The sequence below is a fragment of the Populus trichocarpa genome, chromosome 11 (assembly GCF_000002775.5).
Source record: "Populus trichocarpa isolate Nisqually-1 chromosome 11, P.trichocarpa_v4.1, whole genome shotgun sequence".
NCBI classification, from domain to species: domain Eukaryota; kingdom Viridiplantae; phylum Streptophyta; class Magnoliopsida; order Malpighiales; family Salicaceae; genus Populus; species Populus trichocarpa.
Genome location: NC_037295.2, coordinates 4,543,739 through 4,564,461, shown reverse-complemented (window position 1 = coordinate 4,564,461; position 20,723 = coordinate 4,543,739). Strand labels below are relative to the sequence as shown.

At 32.7% G+C, this 20,723-nt stretch overlaps 2 protein-coding genes across 6 annotated transcripts; one reads left to right on the top strand and one right to left on the bottom strand.

Moving 5' to 3' along the window:
* Window positions 1-3,704: 3,704 nt before the first annotated feature.
* Window positions 3,705-9,195, bottom strand: LOC18103053 (putative E3 ubiquitin-protein ligase RING1a). Of its 2 annotated transcripts, none has more exons than XM_024611831.2 (10): window positions 8,756-9,195; window positions 8,585-8,636; window positions 6,576-6,634; window positions 6,221-6,302; window positions 5,987-6,107; window positions 5,861-5,902; window positions 4,805-5,311; window positions 4,466-4,573; window positions 4,145-4,354; window positions 3,705-4,037 (listed from the first exon to the last, which is right to left on the bottom strand). In XM_024611831.2, the coding sequence occupies exons 1-10, from the start codon at window positions 8,898-8,900 to the stop codon at window positions 4,011-4,013; spliced, it is 1,353 nt and encodes a 450-aa protein (XP_024467599.2). In that variant the 5' UTR covers window positions 8,901-9,195; the 3' UTR covers window positions 3,705-4,010. The 2 variants fall into 2 exon arrangements, with proteins under 2 accessions (XP_024467599.2, XP_006377392.3); XM_006377330.3 differs by having other exon boundaries at window positions 8,762-9,195.
* A 5,155-nt stretch (window positions 9,196-14,350) lies between these two features.
* Window positions 14,351-20,489, top strand: LOC18103051 (glyoxysomal processing protease, glyoxysomal). Of its 4 annotated transcripts, XM_052445211.1 has the most exons (15): window positions 14,351-14,563; window positions 14,646-14,692; window positions 14,796-14,970; window positions 15,063-15,110; window positions 15,188-15,271; window positions 15,951-16,094; window positions 16,188-16,313; window positions 16,446-16,549; window positions 16,953-17,038; window positions 17,121-17,215; window positions 17,298-18,030; window positions 18,339-18,407; window positions 18,825-19,017; window positions 19,433-19,524; window positions 19,914-20,489. In XM_052445211.1, the coding sequence occupies exons 1-15, from the start codon at window positions 14,498-14,500 to the stop codon at window positions 20,177-20,179; spliced, it is 2,328 nt and encodes a 775-aa protein (XP_052301171.1). In that variant the 5' UTR covers window positions 14,351-14,497; the 3' UTR covers window positions 20,180-20,489. The 4 variants fall into 4 exon arrangements, with proteins under 4 accessions (XP_052301171.1, XP_024437329.1, XP_052301172.1 ...); XM_024581561.2 differs by lacking the exon at window positions 18,339-18,407; XM_052445212.1 differs by lacking the exon at window positions 19,433-19,524.
* The last annotated feature ends 234 nt before the right edge of the window (window positions 20,490-20,723 follow it).

Genomic DNA, 20,723 nt, shown 5'->3' with positions numbered 1-20,723 from the left:
TTCCCTTTTTCTAATTAATTTTTTTCCGCTCAATTCCATCCTTTCAATATTGTGTTGATTATGAATTAGACTTTATCTTTTTTTTTTTAATTTACTTTTTATGAAGTTATCTTAATCTCATGATCTAAATCAGAAGTTTGATGAGTTAACTTGATTGATTCGAGTCTTTTTTTCCTCCTTTTCATAATTGAATTTTTTCTTCTTCTCAATTTCAGCCTTTAACATTAGATTGATTAGGAATTAGAATTTGTGATTTTTTTTTGTTTTCTTTTTATGAGTCTATCCCTTATCTCATGACTTGATTTACGTGTTTGGCGGGTTAACTAAGGTTGAATTGAGTTACTTTTTAGTGTTTTTTTAATTGATTTTTGAATTTCAATTTCATCCCTTATAATTAGGTTTAATAGGAATCGAGCTTCATAGTTTTTTTCAATTTACTTTTTAAGAGGTTATTCAAGTCTTATGATCCAGACCACATGTTTGACGAGTTAACTTATAATAAAATATAATTGTGAATCAAAAGGTCGATGCTAACATATAATAAAATATAATAAAAATTATATGCATTAATAAAAACATGTAAGATCTCAAGCTAATTTTTAACGTAGTCGAAGAATAGAACAATATTGTAATTGCTACAATGAAACACCATTTTCTTTGTCTTTGTTTAATATTTTTTCAAAAAAAGTGTAATGAAAAAACAATTTTAAAAGACATTACAAAAGAATAAAGATAAGAACAAAAAAAATAGTATAATTAGGTCAAGTGTAGAGTGATAAATATTCAAAGTGTAAAAAATAAAAAAAATATTTAAAAAAAATATAAAGAAAAAAAAAAGAAAAACTAAAAACATATTACAAAAAAATAAAGATAAGAAAAAAATGGTGATAAATAGATCAAGTGTAAAATGATAAAAATACAACTATAAAGAGAAAAAATAATAAAAAAAAAACTTGTTTTCTAAAAAATTTAAAAATTATGATTTTATCACCGCTACAGGATGCTACAATAAGCAAAATTAGCAAAATTTACAATTATGTCATTTCTACTATGTCATTTCTACATGAAAACTCCATTTCCTTTTATTACATGTATAATAAAAAATAATGAATAAAATTATAAAGAAAAAAAATTTGTTTTTATCAACATTACTTTTTCTTATGAATGTAACATTTTTTTTTTATGTTTTACAATAACATGTCTCTTTTATTAGACAACATGGCTTATTGAATAAAAAGTAATGACATATAAAAAAAATATCTGTAGCAATTCTAATGATTTGAATTAAAGAGGAGACAACATATCTTTTTAATCCAAAACTCCATTTCCTTATTAATTAAATGTTAATATTACCATAAAAGCTCTATTTTGTTTTATAAAACTATGTCATAAGTGGATAACTCTTTAAATATAATTTTAATAAATTTATTTTAAAAGAATTATTTTGAAACTAAAAAATTTTAAGGAAGAAATATTAAGAGTTAATTAACAAAATGATTATGGGTTTCTGGGCCTAGAAAGACAAACCTATGTTCATGGTCTAAAAAAAAAGTTTAGGCATGCATGGCCCGGAAGTCCAAGCCCATAAGCTTGACTATCATTCCTTTTTTTTTTAATAAAACAAATAAATAGATGAGACGTCATCTTCTAGTTCAAAGTTTGGCCATTTTTAATGGTTGAAAAGTTAGGGTTGAAGTTTAGAAACCTAAAAACCTAAATTTCAACTTGTGTTAACCTAAAAACATTTTTAAATTACCATAAAAACCTCTATAAAAGCTATTTTCAACCTTAAAACACCATTTAATGAACTTAAAAATTGTAAATCAAACCAAATTAAAATAAAATTTATAGGTCCCAATCTACTTTTCCTAAGATGTTTGAAGGGGAAAATCACATTTATTGAATTGTTCTCTTTGGAACGAATCATATGACATTAAAATCAAACTTTTTAGTAATTGAAATATAATCAACGGAACATTTTCTCTTTCCTTTCATTTTTTCAATGACTTTTTCTTTCTTTCATGAACATCAAGGAAATAAAACATGACAAAAATAAAGTTTAGAGTTTAAATATAAAAACCTAAAAAACAAAGAATCTAATTTGAAAAAAAAATAAAACTTCAAGGCAAATTAAAGTATATTGTACCCTTTGAACAGTAAAAAAGAAATAGAAATGTGTTATTTTGTATTAATCTTGATCCTTGTTGTTTTAATTTTTTAACTTTAATTTAGAATTTTATTTTGTAATATCAACTTTTAATTTATTATCAAAATATTTTATGACATCTTATATACATTAGAATATGGAAATCAAAACAAATTTTAAAACATAAAACCATACCAATATAAAGTGGAATAATAAAATTAAAAAAAAATATCTTTTTTCTTCTAATTGATTGATTCAACAAAGCAATGAAAGCCCCTCTAACATAGGAAGACGAAAGATCTTCTACGAAGCATCAACTTCAATGACCATTTATTGTATAATTCTTTCATTGACCAAAATGAAAAAAAAAAAAAAAAACCATCGTGGATTGCACGTAGCAATCCACAATGAACCTGAATCCTTGAGAACAATAATGTGATTTAATTTCTTTTATAATTTGCAATTGTAATTAAATATTCATAAAAAAAAAGTTAATCCAAACTATATGTTGACAAAGACTCAGTACTACAAGAACATCTAGGACTCTATTACAAGAAATGAGTTTTTTAGGGTGCTTCACTGATCACCTGGCCTCCTTTTGCTTTATTTTCTGTTTTTTTTTTTTTTTCATTTCAATTGAATATTTTTATAGCTAATTATATTAAATTAGTTTTAAAATTATGGTACAGCTACAAAATTAAAAGAAATGGGATTGAAATACATGTCTAATCTTGAATTCTCGATAATTTTTATTTATTTTAATCCAAAAGTATATTTTGTTTATTTTTCAATATTTAACTTAAAAAAAAGAGAAAAACTCACCAGACAAAACTCGTTATTCTTGGTATTAACAAATTTAATTTGATAATAAAGATTTAATGATGGTAGTTTTGAACCATGATCTTACTTGAAAGAGTAGATTTAGGTCTAGAATTTTTTCTCTCTAGATTAATTTTATATTTTTAAACTTTTTTGAGGTTTTTTGTTTGTTAAATTGATTTTTTGGGGTTTAGAAGTATTTTTTAGATATTAGGGATATTTTTAGACCAAAAATCCTCCACCTTTAATTTTGTAGCCACTACTATGGAGACCTTAAAAATTTATTTTATATATATATATATATATATATATATATATATATTTTTTTTTTTGCAAACTCTGCTAGTTCTTTAAAAAACCCCAAAATCTTCATCCTCCAATCACATCAGGATTGCAGGTCTCATCATTGGGCTAATGTAAAACTACTAAATTCTTAAATCATAATGAAAGATGCACTAGAAAATGTTGGTATGATGGGACATAGAAGAGAAGTGCAACTTGGAAACTTGGGGTAAGATTGAAGAAGAAAGGAGCTAGTCGAAGAACACTTTTTATTAAAATACAAATTACGTTGAAAACAAACTAACCAATCATATTTATATTATTCATAAGCCAAAACCCTAATTCTGAAAAATAAAAATTCTAATAAATAATTATAGAGTTAATAGAGAATTCATTTACTGTAAAAGTTCTTAAACTAAATAAGAAAAATAAAAATAACTAGGAAATAATGCAGCAGTAAAGAATCATAATCACAGCATTGCACATAGAACGAATGTAGTCGATGGCAAAGCCTTAAACGAACAAGGTTGGATATCTTACACCATTTTCCTGCTATAAAATGCTCATTCATGTTTAAATAAACCTATACAATTACTATGATTTCTGTAATGTCAGATGGTCATGAACGTGCACGCTTTGAGAAAGATAAACCCGACAGAGTTCCCTGTTGTGAGTGTATCTAAATCTATACCTGTGTAAAGCAAGATGTAGAAAACTTGGTATCCATGACAGTTGATAGGTGATGTCTCTACCATTCGGACTTTCACGGCTTTTTCTGATAAGCCAGAAGCTGGGGGGGCAAAGCAAAATAAAATATTTGTTACGGTGCTCATATAACTATTGTCATCTGCATGTGAGCATGGATATAGTAGATGTTAACTAAGAAAACGAGCTCACCAGGTGCCCATGAATGCAATTGTTTGTTTTAAGTCCTCCCAAAGTTTCGTGTTGTTCTAAAACTTGCAATTTATCTTTGCATGGATCGATTATACCATGTCTAGAAACTGGAGAACTCATGGAGAGTGAAAAGTCGAGCTTGGAATTCATATCTTGGACCAAATATATTTCCACTTCATTGGCTTGCAAAGAGGTTTGGAAAGCAACATACTGCAATCAACACAGAATGGATAGCCAATTCTAAATGCAGCAACAGGAGCTCTTAAAATAAAATGAGATGTCATTAATAGAAAACAGGTTTTGGGTTGGAAGAAGAATTACCTGGCACAGGCTCTTAATCGACAAAGTTGGCCTGCAGCAAAGGTATGGGCGCTGCAAACTGGGTACTCTTTGTTCATCAAAAGAAACAAGCATGAGGTTGATATCCAACTGAAATTAAAGAAAACAGGTCAATCGTTTCAGAGCAGTAAAGTGAGAGCTCAAGGGGAAATAATAATCTAGAAACAAAATAGTTTCACAAAGTCGACAGTCATAAAGGTTAGATGCAGAGTCTGTGACTTGGAATACGAAACTGTTTGATCTAGTTTAAAGCTGCAAATAAGTTCCTTAGTTCCTCATTTTATTTAGTCCACAACAAAACCAGCCCTGGATCAACTTTACCTCATTATCATTTTCATCCAAGTTACGTAGATAATCAGCTAACTTAGAGATGCGACTGTTTCGAGCATTTTTTACATTGCTGCCATTTGCACTGCCATACCGGGTGTGACTCCGCATGCCATTTTTGCCCCAGGCAAGCCTTTCTGAGGAGCTAATGAGCCCAGCAGATGCCCCCACAGATTCTTTATTCACTTCTGAATCATTTTCACCACCACTTCCATCTGCATTAAAAGCAGCTGAACACCTCCTGTATCTTTTTGGTTTGACTTCTGCACTGTGCTCATCAGTAGATGATGAATCTTTGCCTCCACCACCATTTGCATCTTCATTGTCATCAGATCCTTGAAGTTCAGCTATTCGATAATTTCTTCTTCCCCTTGAGTGGGCATCTCGAAATCGACTTGGTGTTCTCCTTGCAAATACTGCTGCTGTCGCTTTAGCTGTTGACCGTTTTCTACTCAGAGCTTCAGCCTGTCGATCAAAAGTCTGGGCAATGGTAGCCTGGATCTGTCCAAATAAAGCTCGATATTAAATACTCTTAAGAAATGAATTGGGAGAAGACATATGGCAAGTTTACTGTGAAGGATTCACCAGTGAGGCCTAAAAGACCAACCTCAAAATTGCAAAATTAGTGACTTGTATCATCAAAAATCTGTATTATAAGTCAAGTAAAAGGGCACTATACACCTGATAGAAACATGAAAGACTAAGACATTTGGATCCACATAGAAATAATAAAGCGTTGAATTACAATTCATGTTTTGACCATTCGAGCAGTAGTCATGCTATTGACTATCATATAGCATGTACACATATGAAGAATGATTTAGTCTTTTGCTTGTGTAGCATTCTTTGGTGTAGTAAATTAAATCAGTCTTTTGCTTGTGTAGTCATGCTATTGACTATCATATAGCATGTACACACATGAAGAATGATTTAGTCTTTCGCTTGTGTAGCATTCTTTGGTGTAGTAAATTAAATTCACCAGAAATTTAAAGAATGAATGAATGAGAATCTGTATACAAAAAGACTTGAAACAAAAATTGAATATCTCACCTCCTTATTACGTGCCTTCTCATCTTCTTGGAAAGCCAATTCCTACCACAGATACTCAAGCAACTAATAATTGAATTCCAAATTTTAATGCAGAATCAGATTCTGATTAGGAAGGATCCTATTTACCTCTTCTTCATATTTGTCAATATCTGGATACAAAGCTGCAATTAGTGCATCATAATTTGGGTCGTCTCTCAAAGACCTACGACTGGCACAATGTGTGCGGCAAGCTGGGCACTCGTTGTTTCTGTAGTGAATTTTGGTATACAATTTAAATAAGGTGGATTTTTAATTTCAGAATGCCTCCTTTAAAGAGACATTAGGGGGGAAGAATCATTCAAGGAAACAAGATTTTGGTACCCGAGCCGCATAGATTTGTCAATGCATTCCCTGCAAAAACGATGCAGACATTCCATCACTGTTCTTGTTTTACGAATAATCCCTGCACACAAAAAAGGAGAAATCAATTTTCTAAAAAATAAAAATAAATAAACATTTCTGCTTGCATATAAATAAGGGAAAGTAGCTATTTTGAATAGAATATATGAGATAATGAGCTTACAAGCAATTAGTGAAATCATTGTGCTATTTATATATCCTAGAGAAAAGTTTTTCTTAAAGAATTATTAAAGAGCAGATAACATCTTGCTATTTGTAATTTAGAATCTATCAAATGTTATCTCAAAGATACTAAAGAAAATCCCTAAAATCATACCTAGACAGATTGGGCATTGCACTTCCTTCCGTATCTCCGACAACTTCACTACAACATATCTACAAACAGGTGTAAGCACAAACAATGTCAGTCACTAGCATATTCACAGCCAATCATTGATGTCTAGTGCTCGGCAATAATTTTTTCTTTCTTCATGCATAAGAATTATTCTCAAACTTGTTACTTCAGATGCCTGGGATATTTATGAAAATCAAACTTGATTAGTAGCACATTATCTATGGAAAAAAGCATAGTACGCATGGCTGCTCTTAAATGAACTCAACTGAAGTATTAGTCGAAACTATTAGGGTGTAAAAATTATGCAAAATATGAGAAGAAAAATGCTTGAATGCATATTAAATCCTTCCAAGATTTTAATGACAGAAAATCTACCAAAGAATGCTGAAATCCTAAAGTTATGCTCTAATCTAGAATCCCTTTTTTTTTTTTAATAAAAAAAACAGTTGCCTTCTGCTAAGCACATGTTTCCTTTCTATTCTAAGCATCCAGGAAAATGTTGCATCAGCAACCGGGTAAGTAAACATGTAAAAGACTATAATAAATTGAACAGCATCTAAAATCTCACTTAGCCAAAAGTCATTATAGGACCTGCAGTAGTAAAATTAGCTGGAAAAGTTTATTTTGCAGACACTATTTCAGACTTGTGAGTTCTGCCTCTAATATGCACCTGCGATTCAGTATAGACTTTAGTAATAGCTACTCGTTGTTGTACAAATCTCAGTTTCAAAAGGAAATGCATGGTATAATACAACTGACACCAATCTAAGTTAAAATGTCATAGTAACAGATAAAAAATGCTTGTAGATCTCACTTATTAAATCGATAATTTTCCCCAAGTTGTTGACATATACACTACAAACATGAGATTGCATGCTGGTCTAGACTATGCAATCAATAAAAGAACGGCAACCATTTGAAAATTGCATTTCATCAGATCCCAAACCACAAAATCCCGAGGTTAAAAAAATAAAATTCAAACTATTCGGTATACAAAATGTAATCAAAGAAAGAAAAGAAATGTTATATACCAAGAAAATTCATCAAATTACAAAATAAATAACTTAGAGTTCAAAATTATGACAGCATTGCACAACTCATATGCTTGCAGCTTTGTCAGTATCATCATTCAACTCCTTGGAAAATGCATATATATTCAACAGCTCCACATGGTATGGCAAAAATAAAAATAAACAAGTAGAGCACTATGATTCCTCGACTCTCAAATTACAAGAACTGATCATCCATCAAATTGCTTAACAGCTAATCCGTAATTATGATGCTGCCAGTTAAACCATTTCTTGGATCAGTTACTTGTTTCACTTAACTTAATCCACATCAACAAAGTGCTACAGGCAAATTCACGCTTCATATTCAAAGGGAAGACGAACAAATATATGCAAATTCAACAACCCAGCAAACATGCAAACACCGGAATCTTACCCAGCATATACAAAATTCCCAGCCACGGAAACGAATCCCGAAACGAAACTGCCTGCAATTGTCTTATAACCAGCAACACATGTATGGTAACACAAGAAACCAACTTTCATGCAAAAAAACCAATTGGAGCCAAAATCACGACAACCCTTTAAACCCAACACCAAACTCCCCACGCCATCATAGAGAAATTCGCGGTTGAGAATTCAACTATAGGTAGCTACTGCAATTGTCTTATAACCAGCAACACATATATGGTAACACAAGAAACCAACTTTCATGCAAAAAAACCAATTGGAGCCAAAATCACGACAACCCTTTAAACCCAACACCAAACTCCCCACGCCATCTTAGAGAAATTCGCGGTTGAGAATTCAACTATAGGTAGCTAGCCATTGCTAGAAAAGACAAGACAAAACTCGAGAAACCCACAAAGCTTGTTAACTTATACACTGATAAAATGTAAGAAAGAAGCAAAAAGTGAAGATCTCAAATAAAAAAGAAACAGCATAATCGATAAAACAGAGCGATCCAAAACAAGAAAAACTTACTCTTCTTTCACGTCTTCGTTAATATTTGAAGAAGGCTGGCTTCGATCGGATTCTGTCAGAGCAAAAGAAAAGGAAAACATACTTAGCCAAGAACCGTAATCGAATCCAAAACAAAATGCACAAAGCGAGAACTAGTGCTTGTTGTTATCGTAGAAATATTTGCACACGTACGCTCACCAACACCACCGTCATCATCAATATCGCTTCGAGGCTCTTGCTTTTGTTCATGGTTGTTGTTAGTGTGGTCTTGCTGCTGCCGAAGAAGAGCATCATCTTCCTTCTGGAGGGTCTCGTAGGAACGTTTCTGGGCTGGCATTTTTTTTGGCTTGAAAGCCAATGTATATAATAATAATAATATTAATAACGAAGCAAAAGAATTGAAGGGGATTTTGTTTTATCGGTGACGCTTTGCTTAATGGTAATGGGTGCTGCTGCTTCTTGATTCTATAGAGAGGAGACAAGAAAGAGATAGTGAAAAAGGAAGGAGGTGGTGATGGAGTACTGCTTGAGGTTTTGGCTTGACCTTTCTTCGTTTGAGAGAGCGAGAAGAACGGATGGGTAGAGAGGCTGTTTCTCGTGCCAATTGCATTACAGGACTTGTGTCTATTTTTTCCCATTTATTTATACAATTTAGATTCTTTCTATGTATATGAATATTGTGCATCCAAAATATATGGACTAATTCTAAATTATGAACGACACTCGCAATGTCTAAATAAGTATATTTGGGGTGAAAAAGAAATTCATTCATAAATTGCATATAGTAATGATAATTTAATTCGAATTTAATGTGTATCAACTCAAATAAATAAATAAAATTTTAACTTATCACGGATTTAGATAAAACTGTAGCGTAAAATATCAAGTTTCGGGTTAAATTTCCATTACCTAAAATATATTAACATCCTTAAAGCAAAAAAATTAAATTTACACTAAGTTGTATATAAATAAAATATATAATTTTAAGAGGTGTAGCTCAACTTGTTAGGGTCTGGATTTGTTTTTTAGAGAGTCACCAATTCGAGTTTCACAAATTTTAGAGTTATTAAATATTTACATGGTCATTAATTTTAAAATTCATGAGATTATTAAGTTGTTTTGAAACACCTATATTAATAATATATATACATAGGGACAGACTTCCCTTCCTCTCACTCTTTCTCCAGTGGCTTGTGATCTGAATAACAGGCGCTAAAGGCTCCTGTTATTCCTCCTGTAGCGTTAATTTCTATGAATTTATGCTGCTCACAGTTTTGCAGATCGTCCTCCTCATGTCTTGTGCTCCAGGCATGATGCGTCCTGAGCCTGCTTGAAGAACTTCTCAAGGTGCTAGATGCTGTACTTGTAGCTTGCAAAATTTGCATTTAGAGAGACAAAGGAGTCTTGTTTCTTCAATTAATCTGTCTCATCTACATTCGAGTGAATATAACACATGGAGCCATCACTCTCTTGATTTTTAATGCTGCGGAAACTTCTCTTCATCTTTATTAACTTTGTTTGCACTTTCCCAGATCTAGACAAGGCGCTCTCATCTGCGCCAATCACCACTAAAATTCTCTTATTTTCAAATTTCAGCTGTGAAATTATATTATTCGGGCTTGTGGTCGGGTCGGGTTAGGGTCGGGTTATGGATATCTGAAACCCAGTATGATTCAGGATTGGGTATTTAAAATTTATATTTATTTGGTTTCGAGTCAGGTATAAATAATAATTTTAGATTCAAATATGGATGTGTCAAACCGGATCCATGGATGTTTATTGTGATCTCTAGTTGCATGTGATGGATTAAAACACTATTCATTTTGAAGGTTGATCTTGTATAACAATATGAAAATATTTTTGGGAAAAACTTGTAAAGATGTGATTATAATAATATGGTTTAAAATGTTTTTTTTTTTAAAAGTATATTAAAATAATATTTTTAAAAAAAAATTATTTTTAATATCAACACATCAAAATGATCTGAAAATATATAAAAATATTTTTAATAAAAAAATATAATCAAAATTTGAAAGAATAAATGCTATATAATATTCTCAAACAGATTCTAGCTTGTTTGGTATTGTGGTAGCGGTTGTAGTTCAAAGTGTTTTTTGCTTAGAAATATATCAAAATAATATTTTTTTATTTTTAAAAATTATTTTTAAGATTAATATATAGCAAAGTAACTATATAATTATTTTTGAAAATTCTATTACTTGGTGTATATAATATAATTGTCAAATATTAAATTAAGATGGTGTTTGGTGGTTTTTTTTTTTTTTTAATAGTGATTGTTTTTTAAAATATTTTTTATTTATAAATACATTAAAATAATTTTTAAAAAATATATATTTTTAACCTTCTGTTTGGTTCCCCAGAAAATGAAAGAAAAGTCAAACTCTGATGAAAACAAATAAAGAGTTGATGTTAGTGATACTCAATAGGATTATGCTGATAATACAATATATACAAAAAATCTCACACTTCCACTTGATGGGTTCGCTACAAAACGAATGAACAGGAAAGATTTGATGGTTTTTTTAAAAATAATATACGAATTTTATTTATTTATTTTCTTAATTGCAGAGAGAATGAATTTGAATATTGATTATGACAGGTGGCGCCGTGCATCTGGTTCATAAAAAAAAGTTAAACTAAATAATTCTTTAAAACAAATAAAAGAGAGTATTAATTAAAAATTTATATAAAAAATAAAAAATAAAGAGGCTAGCCCCGTGCATCTAGTTCATTATTCTTCATGGAAACGACGAATAATGACTCGTATTTTTTTCCTAAAACAAACGACATGTTCACAAGATAATTTTTTATTAGTGTTCGTTTTTAGATCCAAAAATATATTTTTCATCTTTTTCTTTCCTGTAAACACCTCAAAAATATCATAGAAATCCTAATAAATTCATTTTCAACCTCAAAACACATTCTAATAACTCAAAAAAATAAAAAAATAAATGAATAAAAAAAGCTTTATGGACTCTAATATATTTTTTCTACATGATAAAGGGCAATATCACCTCCATTAATCTCCTCTCACAAAGATAATATCATAGGCACAAGACCGACTTTTTATTGGTCAAAATATGGTCATCTGAGCACTCTGTTTGTTTTTTTAATATTTTATAACAGTTCACTCTTCCATCTCAACAGAACAAGAAAAAAATAAAGTTGTTCCGAGACTTGTGGCCCAGCGGTAAAGGCAAGGTTTTCTTGTTTCTGTCACCTGGGTTCGAGTCTCAGCGTGCACGTCTGTTACCCCCGCGGTGTTTTACCTGTCTACTGGGCTTGCAGGGTGTTTAGTGGGTTCGGGGATTAGTTGTGGTGCACGTAAGCTGGTCCGGACACCCGGGTTACCAAAAAAATAATAATAAAGTTTGAGAATAAAATATAAAATCTTAAAATTTCAAGACTAAACAGTGCATAGAACAAAATTATAGGGACCAAACTAAACTTTTTTATGCCTTCTCAATAGTGGTCTCTATTTTTTGTATATTTTGGTCTTTGTTCTTTAAATTATTTTTTTACTACAACCTATAATTTTATTTTGCAAAATATCTTTAATTTATCATCATAATATTCTTCGACACTTTATATATTTGAATAGCAAGCAAAGTGAAAAAATCTTAACAGATTAAACCATGCTAGTATAACTTGGAAGGATAAAATTGCAAAAATAAAATAAAATTCTATGACTAAAATAAAAATAGTGGAAATGAACATTGCAAATTGTACTGCTCATTTCCCCCAAATGTTTTGGTTTATTCTGTAACTAGCAATTTCATTGATATTGATTAAGGTGCAAACAAATTATCATTCTCATATTACATTCAAACAAAACAAAATAATACAAATTATAACTTGCTATTTTTTAAAAAAATCACAACACACTACTAATGTAGGGATTGGATTGCATTACCAAGCATTGTTCGTGGAAGATAAAAAATATCACCAATGTTCTACATAAAATGGAAAAAAAAATCGCAAAGAACGAGATTAATATAACCAACAAATAACAAAGTATATCTAAATATTAACTCTATATTTAAAGAAACATAAGAAAAACTAGAATAATTATCTAAACACTTTTAAAAATAAACTTTGGTTTTTTTATGGTGATTTGATATTCATATGAATCCAATTGGGGCATGCATATTTGTTAAATTATATCATATACTACTTATTGTTTGTCACTTAAATAAAAATAAAAATAAAGAGAGGACAGCTAGTGTGCTTGACCCTTTACTTTTTTTTTCTTTTTTTCTTTGTTTTTTTACAAACAACTTCATCAATACCAACCTCAATATCATAAGCAAACAACTAACCAAAATAAAAAAAACAAATCCAAAGACAATCGTCAACCCTGCTGACACTACAAAACCCACAGACCTCAGACTAAAAAACCTAGTTTTCAACACCATATCAAATCACCATAACAAGCCAAACACAACTCCAAATTAAAAATGACTTTTTTAAAGCCTAAAAGACCACCTTCACCAAATTAAGGCCTTAACCCTAATTGTACCTGACATCCCTGAAGTCAGTAACAATTTGTCAACCTCCACAAACCAAATAAACACCATCCAAAATAACCAAACAACTATCCAAACTTCAAATGATGATATCTTCCAAAAAGAAATTCCCAAGATTGATAAAACTCCTATGGAGAAACCCCAAAACTCTTAGTGCCCCAAATATATCCATTCAAAATGAACCTACAATTATCAACCAACACAAATATAATGCTTCCTCACTCTATGAATGGAATATAGATGGAATGTCAAAATACTACATCTTAAACACCCTCCAACAAATGACCATGATAACCAATGTCTACAAAACCCAGACTGACACTCCCGATAAAGTTATAGCCGAATTTCTTATAGCTGGTTTTTCTGGCTAGTTAAAAGGATGGTGAGATTATCATCTCACCGAAGCTAAACACCTCCAAATCCTAAATTCCATCCAAATGATTGAAGAACAAACACCTATCTTTGACTCATCTGGAAATACTATCCAAAATGCTGTATCAACCCTCATCTTAACCATCTCTTTACATTTTGTAAGAGATCCTTCCCATCTAAAAGATAAAAATGCTGAACTCCTCTCCAATCTTAGATGCAAGAAGTTTAGTAATTTTCAGTGGTATAAAAACACTTTTCTCACCCGTGTTATGCTCTGCGAAGACTCAAACCAGCCCTTTTCGAAAGAAAAATTTCTTGCAGATTTACCTATTTTTTTAAGAGAAAAGGCCCAGAACAAAATGGTTTAGTTGTTTCATAAATCAAAGATTTGGTGTGTGTGTGTGTATATATATATAATCTAATTGCCACGACTCGTGTTAGATTTTGGATGCATTACGTATCATTACATTCGTTTTACTATTATGGCATGTTAAATTAGATGTATAGATCATGTAATGTAATGATCCATTACATTTCTATTTTTGATCAATTTTTTAAATTATAATGTGGTGGAGGACTACAATCATAATAATCCATTACATTTAAGCATTATATAAAAAAACTATATAATAAACCATTATATAATTAAGAGTAATCATGTAAAAATTTAATTGCAAAAAAAAAATGTTTATTATAAAAACTAAACTATAATTTTTATAAAATATAAGGACAAAAAATCTCAAACAAAGACCAATTATAAATACAAATAAAATATAGAGACTAAAATGATTTTTTTAAAAAATATAGGACTAAAATAAAAATGTGTTCATTATATTACACATTTAATTGCATTACACTAATTGCCTTGCACCTCGAATTTCTAAAATTTGATGTCATCAATCCTTCTTCAGTCTCCGCACGAGCAAAAACACAACAGAAACAGTTGAAGTCCAATTCAATCGAAAAACACATTAAGAAGTCACTAACTCTCCTCGTTCTTACGCAAAACAACCTCATGGGTTTGCCTGAAATCGTAGATGTTGCCCGTAACTTCGCTGTCTTGGTCAGAATCCAAGGCCCCGTAAGTCCCTCAATCACCTATACACAAATCTGTGCTTTCATAGGTTGACAATGAATATGTGTGTTTTCGTGTGTTTATTTAGGACCCCAAAGGACTAAAGATGCGAAAACATGCTTTTCATCAATTTAAGTGAGTGAATTTATTTTAAAAAATGTTATCTTGGTTTACAAAATTGCCTTCCTTTTCATTTCAATGTGTTCTTATTGAATTTTCTTTATCTGGGTACGTGTAGTTCTGGCAATACAACACTTTCAGCTTCTGGGCTGTTATTACCTGACACCCTTTATGATGCTGAATTGGCTAACCGGATTTTGGAGGCTAAAAGCCAGGGTCTTGGGATGGTAGTCACAGTTGCTTCTGTTGTTGAGCCTTTTTTGTCATCAAAACACAGAGAGGGCATTTCTCAGGTTTGAATTACTTATATTTAATGTGTAATTGGGTTTGTTTTGTTGTTTTTGGATTTTTTAGGTGAATTGCGGGGATTGTTGTTTGATTGCAGGGCCCACCCGAGTTGATTCCTGGTGCTCATGTTGATGTTATGGTAGAGGTATGAGATGATACTGTGCTAGTTGTTAACTTGGTTGAAGTGATTAGTAGCTGGAGTTAATGTGTTTTATCTTGCAGGGAAAGTTGGGTTTGAGGAAAGATGAAGATGGGGTTTTGGATAAAGGCGCCCCTTGCTGGCTAAGTGCACAACTTATTAGATTGGTAGGCATTTTGAGTGAGTTATCTGTTTAGCTGAACATTGAAGAAGCCTCAGAGAGAATCAATTTGTGCTTGTGTAACAGCATTGAAAACTAGTTATCTGACACTAGCCAACTAAGTTTAGATTTTGATTTTCGGTTAGTTTGCTGTGTAGTTTTTTCAGTAAAGTGGAGCATGATGGTTTTGTTAGATTCATCAATGCATGTGATAGCTAAGTATGATACTGGTTGCCCTGGGACATGAATTTGGCTGTGTTTGGCATGCAAATTCATTATTTGTGGGATGGTTTTTACAGTATTTGAAGGCTAATGATAATGAAAAATTCAACTTTGTTGTTTTTCATGGGATCCAAAACTGATTCCATGCAAATTTTACTTTTCCATGATAGCCTTAGTTTACATTATCAATCAGTAAGATTTAAATGATGTATAGAGGTAGGGAGTGAATTGATGTTCAATTTCATGTATGCCAGATTTCAAATGCATCTTAAAATTTGATAATTACTGGATGTTATGTTTGTGTTGGAACTTCAACAGCACTGTCAACTGAGCATATTAAATGCTTCTTGTTTCCAATATTGGAAATTGCACTTCATACTGGTGTTCAATGTTATTGAGATGTTTAAATTTCTTGCTCATTACTGCTACACAGCATGTTACTAATCGATCAATTCTCCATGAAGGTTGATGTTCCTGTATCTTCCCTTGCTCTTCAATCACTTGTTGAAGCTTCTTCAGGCTCGATGGACCATGGATGGGAGGTTGGTTGGTCTCTGGCCTCACATGAGAGCGGTCCTCAGCCTTTTATGGATGTTGGCCAGACACAGGTTAGCAAGGGATAATGTTTTTCCAAAGGACTATCTACATCTAATTTTAACTAATGATATATGGGATAAATAATGTTGAATCAATCATCTCAGACTGAGCATGGAAATGCTTCTACTGTGGAGAGCCATAGACATGCAAGGGGAGGATCTAGCAATCCAAGTATTATGGGCAGATTGACCACAAGGGTTGCTATTCTTGGTGTTTTCTTACATTTGAAGGTAAAGTGTACCTTTTGTTTTTCTGTTTCCTTTTTATATGCCACCTTAGACAACCCATCTACATGATTTTTGTGTTGTTATAATTTCTATACATCTACGTTATATAATATAGACGTGGAATTTATCATTTAGGATCTGCCCAACTTTAAAATATTGGCATCAAGAAAAAGGGGGGATTTTCTTTTAGCGGTGGGTTCTCCTTTCGGCATCCTCTCACCTGTCCACTTCTTTAACAGGTATTATTCTTTGTTTTACCATCTTTTTTAATGTCTACACTTGGTTTGGATTCTTAGATCTCATTTCTGATGATTTGTTTTTGTCAAAAGCACAATACAGCACATAAATCTGGTATTTGCAACGTCCATTCTTAAATGGCCATATAGGTGGCACTTCTAGTTTGTTTGATATAGAGCATTAATACCAAAGGAGATCATTTATTTATTATATGTTTTAGTGTAGAACAGATAATGAAATATCTATATTCTGTGGTCATCTAGCCTCCTGAAACTAAACTGGATTCAATGTGTCTGTGTGCATACAAGGTGTGTAGTTAGAAAAAATTCCCTTTGCACTCAATTGCAGTATTGCTACCTCATGCAGACCCTGAGTTTCATTGTCAAATTCTTTTGATATTTGCAGCTTGTCAGTGGGATCCATTGCCAACTGCTATCCTCCCAGATCATCTGACATATCATTACTGATGGCTGACTTTCGGTGTCTTCCAGGTGCAAGCATTTCTCTGTCATGTTTTCTGTGGCTCTTTCTTCCTTTATAATTCTGAATCCATTTTGACACTAAATATGCCAGGAATGGAAGGTAGTCCAGTTTTTGGTGAAAATTCAGATTTCATTGGTATATTGATTAGACCATTGAGGCAAAAGAGTACCGGCGCTGAAATCCAGGTGACTTGGAATAATTCTCAATTTGAATGTTTAAATTATCTGATAGTTAACAGATCACACAAATTCTAGCCTTGGGTGACAGCTGGTGATTCCGTGGGAAGCCATTGCAACTGCTTGCAGTGACTTGCTGCTGAAGGAGCCTCAAAATGCTGAAAAAGGGATTCATTTTAATAAGGAAAACTTAAATGCTGTAGGGAATGCATACAGCCCTAAGTCAGATGGATCCTTCCCTTACAAATATGAGCATCATAATTCTCATCGCCCTTCCCCACTGCCAGTTGAGAAGGCTATGGCTTCTATTTGTCTTATTACCATTGATGAAGCTGTATGGGCATCTGGGGTTCTGCTTAACGATCAAGGTCTGATACTCACAAATGCTCACCTGTTAGAACCTTGGAGATTTGGGAAAACAACTGTAAATGGTAGAGAAGATGGAACCAAATCAGAGGATCTTTTTTTTCCACCCAAGGAATTTTCTAGATATAGTGAAGTTGATGGCTACAGGAAGAGTCAGAGGTTGCCACCAAAGACAATGAACATTGTGGATTCTTTGGTGGCTGATGAGAGGAAGGGATACAAATTGAGTTTGTCTTACAAAGGCAGTAGAAATATACGTGTTCGTTTGGACCATGCTGACCCTTGGATTTGGTGCGATGCTAAAGTAGTGTATGTTTGTAAGGGACCATTGGATGTTGCCCTTCTGCAGCTTGAGCATGTTCCAGATCAGCTTTGCCCTACCAAAGTGGATTTCAAATCTCCATCTCTGGGATCGAAGGCGTATATCATTGGACATGGACTTTTTGGACCCCGATGTGGTAAATTCTTGATTGCCTTATATATTTCTTGTTAGATTTATTCTTTCAGGAGTGTTTCTTTCAATTATTTTTCTATACCTGTGTCTTTCTATGCCTCTGCCAGTTGAAGAACTTAAAAAATCTGGCTGTAGCTGTTATAAATAAATGTGATCGACTACTCTTTTAGACATTTTCTGGCTTTTCCCCTTCTTGAAGCCTACTTTGCTACCAGTGCATCCTTAATTGAGTTCTACTTTCAAAATGGTTTGTTTAAAAATTATTTTTGTACTGTCATGCTGGACTTTAACTAATGCATGATGTCATAATAGACGGCCTACCCAAAGCCAAAGTGTCATTTCATGCACATTCCATCCCCCTCCACTTCTTAACTTGTTCTGGTAAGATCATCTCTCTACCAATGCAGTTTGTTGTTTGAATCACTTGCTTTAGTTATGAAGTGTATCTTGTTTTCTATGAAGTATTAAATAAATGTTGTATGATATACTGTATGTCAAGATAGGTTGCCTTAACCTCCAAACCAGCTTTAGAAACTTTCTGAATTGGGTTATAACTTTTCAATCGTTATGTGCGCGCGCTGCCAAGAAATATAACACAAGAACACTGAATTTTTTTTTTTGAGAACAGCTATGGTTCTAAATCCATATGGTGCTCATGAGTCCATATCATTTATTGCTTTTGGCTTTCTGCTGAATTGATACTTCCATTATCTAGTTAACTTTGAAGATTCTCTTGATTTGTTTTTGTGCTTTACTTCATGCTTTTTGATAAATCTGTTTATGCCTTGAATTTTCAAGGCTCTTCCCCCTCTGTTTGCTCCGGAGTGGTATCAAAAGTAGTCAAAACAAAGGCACCCCCATATTGTCAATCCCTTCAAGGAAGGAATTCACACATTCCAGCAATGCTTGAAACAACAGCTGCTGTCCACCCAGGTGGTAGTGGTGGTGCTGTCATTAATTCAGAAGGTCATATGATTGGACTTGTTACCAGGTACAGTTGCTTTATTGTTTTTTTTCCTTTTTGCTGTTGTTAAATGGTTCAATGTGATTGGTTGTTGGTTATTGTGCCACAATGGAAACTGTCTTCCTCTTGGTATGAGTCTATATAATCCATCTGAAGTTTGTGCTGGTTGCTTATGGACTTGGTATGATGGGGTATGCGTGACAGAAAAATGACAGGAAAGACATAACGAGACGTACCTGCATTGGTCAAAACATATTTTTGCAGTATAGATGTTATTAATTTGATGGAGGGAACACATTTTCTGTATTATGAGCTCTCAAGCAAGTCTTCTTTCTTGGTTTTTTCATTTTCTCCTAGTTAAGTTCTCCAGTTCTTGCAGATTGAACTTCTTTTTTAATGAGAGATATACTTCTTTATTTAATGAGATATATTCTTGGTATAGCAATGCAAGGCATGGTGGAGGAACAGTTATACCACATCTGAACTTCAGCATTCCATGTGCAGTTTTGGCGCCTATCTTTGATTTTGCAAAAGGTTGTTCATCTAAACACTGGCTTTGAGAACATGTCAATCATGAAATGAATTAATCTGTATTCCCACATTATTTAGATTCTCAAGCTCATCATTGCAGAGTGATATGCTTCATTAATTAATGACCACAAACACCAAAAAGATTGTTTTTTTTTTTTTTAATAAAAAAATCACGTTTCATAGAGGTTATTAAAATTTGTGTTTCTATGGAACTCATAGTCTTTCCTTGAATGAGTATTGGGTTATATAGCAACTATAGGATCAAATTGATATGTGATACAAGATGAATTTATCCATTTCATTGTTTTTGCAAGTTCGCATTGTTTCTGGCTGTAGTATATGAAGGTAAAGCATGCTTGTGGATGCTGACAAATTTGTTTTTCTCACGACAGAAATGCGGGATATAGCACTTCTGCAAAATCTTGACCAACCAAATGAAGACCTTTCTTCTGTATGGGCATTAATGCCACCTCTCCCCCCCAAACCAACCCCTCCTTTGTCTACTCTGCCAGAGTCAATACTGCAAGATAATGAGAAACAAGTGAAGGGTTCTAGATTTGCCAAATTCATTGCTGAAAGAGACAAGCTTTTTAGAGGGTCAACTCAACTAGGCAAGGCCGGGAGCATTTCAAACGTGATTTTCCCCAGTAAGTTATGACATTGCGAGCTGGATAAGGATGAACATGTCAGGGGCAGGCTAATGAAGAGTGGATGGTTCAAGAAGCATGCTCCTGCAAGTCGAGGATTGTAACATAATAGAAATTCAAAGGCAGCCAAATAATGTTGCTGTACACTAAACAGCACTATCCCTCTCTGTTTTCTGTATGCTATTTATGTTTTGTGATTAGAATTCCAAATTTGAAATTCTTTTTGTCATAGTTCGATTCAATTTTAGGTCAGAGTTGCCCTAAACACCTCTTATATCAGTTGCAGGAATTCCTTCAATTTATGTTCATTTTCTCCGACAATTTGATCTTGCGCCTGAAGTATTTATTAGAATAGATGATTAGACTGTCCTGGTGTAAATGTGTAAAACCTTCGTTCAATATTCCAAATGCTCTCCTTGCAGTTTTCGCACATCAGAGCATAGCTTTTCGTGCATAGTTTTTTCTTGAGAAGTTTCTTCCGTGGTCTCTCCTTACTAAGATGGAAGAAGGAAATTTATATGTTATCCTTACTAAGCCTAAACCAAATGCTAAATA

Bases quoted from the DNA above. Each gene is read 5' to 3' on its own strand.
- LOC18103051 (XM_052445211.1), top strand. From the start codon at position 14,498: ATGGGTTTGCCTGAAATCGTAGATGTTGCCCGTAACTTCGCTGTCTTG. The intron at 16,314-16,445 runs GTAAAGTGTACC...TTTATCATTTAG, and splicing joins GTGTTTTCTTACATTTGAAG to GATCTGCCCAACTTTAAAAT. The intron at 18,408-18,824 runs GTAAGATCATCT...TGAATTTTCAAG, and splicing joins CCACTTCTTAACTTGTTCTG to GCTCTTCCCCCTCTGTTTGC.
- LOC18103053 (XM_024611831.2), bottom strand. From the start codon at position 8,900: ATGCCAGCCCAGAAACGTTCCTACGAGACCCTCCAGAAGGAAGATGAT. The intron at 5,312-5,860 runs GTGAGATATTCA...TTATTTGGACAG, and splicing joins AGAAGGCACGTAATAAGGAG to ATCCAGGCTACCATTGCCCA. The intron at 4,574-4,804 runs GTAAAGTTGATC...CTTTAATTTCAG, and splicing joins TGGATGAAAATGATAATGAG to TTGGATATCAACCTCATGCT.